The sequence below is a fragment of the Varroa jacobsoni genome, unplaced genomic scaffold, assembly GCF_002532875.2.
Source record: "Varroa jacobsoni isolate VJ856 unplaced genomic scaffold, vjacob_1.0 contig04494, whole genome shotgun sequence".
Classification (NCBI taxonomy): domain Eukaryota; kingdom Metazoa; phylum Arthropoda; class Arachnida; order Mesostigmata; family Varroidae; genus Varroa; species Varroa jacobsoni.
This window is the reverse complement of record NW_019215265.1, coordinates 12,677-18,721: the sequence shown is the minus strand read 5'-3', so window position 1 is coordinate 18,721 and position 6,045 is coordinate 12,677. Positions and strand designations below refer to the sequence as shown.

General features: G+C 43.9%; 1 protein-coding gene across 1 annotated transcript; it reads right to left on the bottom strand.

Moving 5' to 3' along the window:
* Nucleotides 1-6: 6 nt before the first annotated feature.
* LOC111273054 (uncharacterized) lies at nucleotides 7-5,642 on the bottom strand. Its single transcript, XM_022854747.1, has 5 exons — nucleotides 5,495-5,642; nucleotides 3,384-4,399; nucleotides 2,691-2,906; nucleotides 2,035-2,254; nucleotides 7-1,791 (listed from the first exon to the last, which is right to left on the bottom strand). The coding sequence occupies exons 1-5, from the start codon at nucleotides 5,640-5,642 to the stop codon at nucleotides 1,499-1,501; spliced, it is 1,893 nt and encodes a 630-aa protein (XP_022710482.1). The 3' UTR covers nucleotides 7-1,498.
* Nucleotides 5,643-6,045: the final 403 nt, after the last annotated feature.

Below are 6,045 nucleotides of genomic sequence, written 5' to 3'. Positions count from 1 at the left end.
GTTTTAATTACTTCTGATTTAAATAATTAATAAAGACAGCATCGTGAATGTGTCTGCTTTTGTTTGAGTGTCTGGACTGATCATACGTGCGCTTTCATGCGTGTTCTTATTATATCATTATTATAGTAAACGCGTATGAAGAAAAAGGCGGAAAAGGTATAAATTTACAAATTTACAAAAGTATAGATAATCATAGATATTTTGATTATCTGATTTCTCTCATTCATCGTGATTATCATCGTTCATCCATTATGTCCATTTATGGATTTGTTTTTTTCTACCTTATATATATATATATATATATATATATATATATATATATACTTGAGTACCATTGTTGATTTTGTTCTTCTTCCGCTCGTCGGTATTATGGTTCTATTTGTCATCCTATCATCAGAATCCTTTTGTTCTTGCGGTTCTTTTCAATCTCTTGGCAGAAGAAGCTTTCCTCCTCTTCCTTGTTTTTGTTTTTTATCCTTTTTGTCTATTGCACGTGCAAGTGGTGCTTGATATTACTATTATACATATAACAATTGTAGTAATTCATTGTTATTTATAATAATAATAATAATAATAGATACATCGTAGCAATACACTTTGCAGCGGCCATGCGCAGGCCAGATTGCGGATGAAGATATATGTGGTGGTGGTGTGCTACATGTATGTATGTACGTACGTACGCTAATATGCATGTATATATATACTAATATATATAGTGTACACATATAGCCATTGCATTTTGTCTGTGTACGAATATATGTGTCTGCACTGAATCGTCATTTGCACAATATATAATTATAATAGTAACGAGCTGGCCGAGCAGCCTCTGCTGTTGATCAGTGGTGCTCTATGTCGCGAGTTTCGCGTGCTGAGAAACGGTCATCGTAAGGCCTATATGGCTGACTGACTGACTTTTGATAATTCCCTATTAAAAGTGGATAGATAGTATCATAGTTACGATGACGGTGCCAATGCACATACTGAAAGGTTTTTTGTCTCTCTTTTTTTACATAGTCAGAAGGGAAATCAGTGTTCCACCCTTTCCTGTATAATGGACTGCCTCGCCTTTGGGCGTAACGATAATTGTTGGATACAAACTTTAATGGACGTTGATTATTTGTATATAGTAGTCGACATTAAAGCTATTAATTCATGTTGACGTTCGCTATCTTGACAAGCCGTTTTCCGTCCCCATCGACAATGGACCTGTCCGCTATCTAACACCAGACGGCTTTTAGCACTTCTGAATTATCAATGGTCCACTCTGAAGCCGTATCCTAAGATGTTGCTCGCTGCCGCTGTTGCAGTCGTGACGAAATTTACGGATAGGGTTTGACAGAGATGTCTTCTCGAGAGCTGGGATGCCCCTATAGAAGCGTATATATATATATATAGATCGCTAGTGCGTTACGGAGGGTTTGACGCCATGCATATCCATACCGTACGGAATAATGCGGGGCTAGGTGAAGGACGTTCATGTTTAAGAGGTTATCGAATTTTAAGGTTGAGTTGTAATTACCGTAGGCATCACATCCGAGTAACTAGTTAACCCGTGCACGTTAACTCCAACATTACTACCGAGCATATCAACGCCTAGCAAACTGCCAGGAGAGGTTGTCTGATGATATGAGTGAGATACGGATGTGTTGACGTGCAACGTCGGGCCTCCTAAGGCGCCCGAACGTCCTTCTTTTTTTAGTTTCTGTTTCAGGTGCACTTTCGCGTGGCGCTTCTTCTCGTCGGAGCGAGCGAATTTACGACCGCACACCTCGCACGAGAAGGGCTTTTCGCCTATAATCACGACAATTCGAAACGAAAGTTGCCACAACGAAAACAATTGTTATTAGCATGATTCATTATTTGCAATAGTAACATTTTACGAAATAGGGTAAGATATCATCTATCTGCCGATCCAGATGTTTCGAATATAAGTTTACTGCACGGCCTATGTGTTACAATGTAGGTATCATATCGGATGACTTGATACAGTTATTGATGCTGCTGCTGCCGCTACTGATCTTTCTTTTCACTGACCTGTGTGGGTCCTGATGTGGGTAGTAAGGTGATCAGAACGACTGAACGAGCGCATGCATATACGACATTGGAACGGCTTCTGTCCTGTGTGGATTCGGATATGACGTGTCAGTTCGTCCGAACGAGAGAATCGTCTGTCACAACCCTCAATCGGACAAGCGCAGGGCCGTTCGTGAACTGGCGTTTTGGATGGTCGATTTGGATACTTGCGCGGCTTCACCTACATTTCAGCAGAACGAATCAGAAAAGTACAAATAAGCATCACACGCGTCGATCTTTTCTCCTCAACTCTCATATACAGCACTCGAATGGCACATCAAATCAATGAAAGCATAAGAGATAGATTCAGTATGTATATGAGGTTCTGGCCTCTCTTGAATATCAGTTTGCTCTCAGGTTGGGTAGGAGAGCCTGGGTGCCTAAATGCTCTTGAAAAATATATGTCCGTTATGTAAATGGAAAAAGGCCTCACAATAACATGATCGGTTAATTAATAATAATGATGTCTCATTCTGGTCAAACCTTCATTCTATAATCATTCGTATGCAATGGCGGTGGAAGCCGGTTCTATGGATAGCACATTATTAGAGAAATATGTGTGGAAACAATTATGAGTAGTTTAGATATCACAGATAGGTTAATTGATAGGCTCTTACGGGCACAAGCTTGAGCGGTGTGGGACTGTTCTGGTAGGCTTGACTGAGGATCTCATGGCCTTTGCTCGTTGCCTGATTGTACTCTGCTAATGTAGCTACCCCTGATGAACTTCGAGATCCGCCGTTGCTAGACGCGCTAGCGTTGGAAGTGTCATCTAGACTTCCTTGCGTCTGTAAGCCGCTAGAATAGTCTGGTTCTTGTTTTGGGACCACCACCTAATTTATAGAGATCAAACAAGCAAAATCCAACGTCATCGTGCAATTTCGTAAGATACCGTTTTAAAAATAAGGTTTGTAATGTTTTACGATAAAGCTAGAAACATTACGCGTATTAGCAATCAATCGTAGGGTAAAAGCGTAGTAGCTTTCGGAGCCATTTGCTCGTTTGATTCCTTCTCAAATGTCCCCCCAGTAGAAACCAAACACTTCTCCATCGTGAAAATCAAAAATTGTCGGGTACATCCTAGAGCGCCCCCAACGGCACTCCACCATAATGGAGTCTAAAGCGCACAATTTCGACATACTCATCTTTCGTTTGTTAGCTAAATACATCGTTGTTATTGCTGATGACTAGCAGCTACAACGAAGACTGGACGATTGACGCTTTCTAACTTCTTTGTGATGACATTATTTATATATATATTATATTTTTCATGCTCTTATGAAGCTTCCACCATGAACTTGATTACTTACCGGGGGCCCGCTCACAGTAACAGCCTGTAGAGTATATGAGAGATCGGACGATGTGGTCGTGGGCGGTGAATAGTTGGTCCACTGGTAGGTCTTTGTTGTTGTGGTTGACCCATTGCTGAGATTATTCGTGGTACAACTGGCGATTCCCGGCGTTCGGAACGTCAGCTCCTGAAGGCTGGCCGGATCAAGCGGCGCAAGTGATCCGACAACATCGGTTGCTGGGGGCGGACTTGTGCCAGTGAGTCCGACCGCCGTTGGTAAGCTCCCGCCGATCGTTGCAGTTGCATAGGTCGGCTTTCCACCAGACAGCATAAACGAAGCATCGAAATGCTGTGACGCAAATTGCTGGCCACCGACGACACCGACTAGCGAGTCGCTTGTCTCCGTCGGTCCATTTTGGGTGGACGAGGTTTGTCCGACGACTGCTACGAACGCCGACTCGTGAGGACCAGACACCGGCGGCACTTGGGGTACTACCGACATAACCGTCACTCCACCATCAGCTTCCTGGCCGGCGTACGGTGAATGTGTTGATGGAGGGGTGGCGCAGGCAACTTGTTGCTGTTGTTGCTGTTGTTGTTGTTGTTGCTGCTGCTGCTGCTGCTGTTGTTGCTGCTGCTGCTGCTGGGTAAATTGTTGTTGCTGTTGCTGTTGCTGTTGTGAAGATGTTGTTGTGACGTCCGTTGGGACGACGGTGCTGAGGGATGGCAATGGGAGGCTGCCCGTAGGGTGCTGCTGGAGCAGGTTGAGGTTGAGCAGAGGGGAAAATTTGTCTTGGCTGGGAAATGTCGGGCTTGACGACACCGTCGTGGTAGACCAGAGCACCGGTGCCGGAGAAGTGCTCGCGGGCGAGCTCGCGTTTGTATATTGTTGAGTTCCACTTGCTGTTCCTGTAGCTCGAGGGCCAGGTGTGGAGTAGCGGGTTTGTTGCTGCTGCTGGGTAGGCGAGGAGGTGGCTGCTGGACTAATCTGAGGAGATGGGAACATATCACCCTTCTCGGGCACTGTCGCCTCCGCTGAAATTGTCAGAATGAAAAAGGAAACAACGTGAATTTCTTAAAATAGTAATTGAACTTTGGTATCGGACCTAGTAACTTGGCCTAGTTGTTGACTAAGAGGATGATATGTTGCTACTTCGCAGGCCATACGGCTGCCGTCTGCAACATTTTAGGAAACCCACGTGTGCTATTCACAAAAGTAACGCTGTACAATAATTGTACCTTTAAATGTAAATTATACTCTACTACGGTGATTACATACATCGCTCATGCTTGGTATTCGTTCAGAACAGCGCCTTATTAAATCTCGTAGATTAAATACGGAAAATCGCGTATGATTTCCAGACATTTAGATATGGTCTAGCGTACTCAAGCGGTCTGCGTTTGCTCATGGTATCGATGTCGTATGCCTTTGTTTGGTCGGCGAATGGGTAACTCTGAACGGTATTCCCACCTACACGCTGCGCCTTTGTCAAGCAACAATGGACGGTAACATCGACAGCCTTATGATCTTAGCAAATAGCTGTTGTGAAACAGTTTCTACTCGAAGATGGTCCGACCTGTAGCAAATTGTGCCGACCAGCGTGTGGTCATCGCTATTATTGTGCTAAGCGTCTCAGCGAGACACGTCTGTCTTGTGGAGCAGCATAATCTATTTACTTTGTAATTTCACCCAAGAGCTACAATATCGGATTGACAAATGTGTTTGTGCTATACGTGCACATACAGATAGCGCTGGTTGCATACGCACACGGCAGGAGATGGCTAAGAATAGACTTCGATATGTTGAAACGGCCATCGTAGTGCACCGCGCAACGGAACGAATGTCAAATAGGTTCTTTCTCGTCCTGCCGCTGAGGTTGAGGTCACGTTAGGGAATGTTGGGGGGTTATGGGTAACCGCAGATGGCTGTTCCGTACTTAGCTACGACGTGCACAGTCACACTTCTACGCACATGGGTACGTTATGAGAGCGGGAAAAATGGGCCTCAAATAGATTACACTTTGTAGCAGAATAGCGCAAATCATATAGCAACAGCCGGCGGAGGCGATGACATCGAGGGCAACGGCAAATTCGTGGTCGCGTACGTCCATAAGAAAAGACCTGACCAACCGACTGACCAGGCTGTGCCTGTCGTACATTCGTGTATGACATTGCACATGAGACATAAAAGCGAGCATCGACATAGCGACTTCGGGTACCACATAGCTTCTGTGTCGAGACCTCGCAGCGATCCGAAAACTCGAAGTTTTTTCATCATATTGCGCCGAGTAACTTATTGCGTAACAAACGATGCATATAGATGCCATAGGTTGTCTGAATGATTTTGCCGACAATCATCAATGACGATTCTCTACGGCTGGCTTTGGCCAGAAATAATACGCTATTTCTGTAACAAGTAATTAACTAAGTTAGAGCTTTAGTTCCATCGCAATTTTTTACCCGAATTAAAATAGGTACATATTCATATCTACGATCATCGGGTCAACCACGTTACAACCAAATACAAACGTAAAATGGCCGGATAGTAAAATTTATCTTTAAGTAAATATCTACAATGGTTGTCCATAGGCATGATGCAAAATCCTTGAATGATCCACATATCTTCTATGTTTAACTGCAATAAATAAACCAGCTGGCTAGCTAGAAGTTCATTATTTCCA

Bases quoted from the DNA above. Each gene is read 5' to 3' on its own strand.
- LOC111273054 (XM_022854747.1), bottom strand. From the start codon at position 5,642: ATGATGAAAAAACTTCGAGTTTTCGGATCGCTGCGAGGTCTCGACACA. The intron at 4,400-5,494 runs GTTGGTCAGGTC...TGACAATTTCAG, and splicing joins AGGCACAGCCTGGTCAGTCG to CGGAGGCGACAGTGCCCGAG. The intron at 1,792-2,034 runs GTCAGTGAAAAG...TCGTGATTATAG, and splicing joins CCACATCAGGACCCACACAG to GCGAAAAGCCCTTCTCGTGC.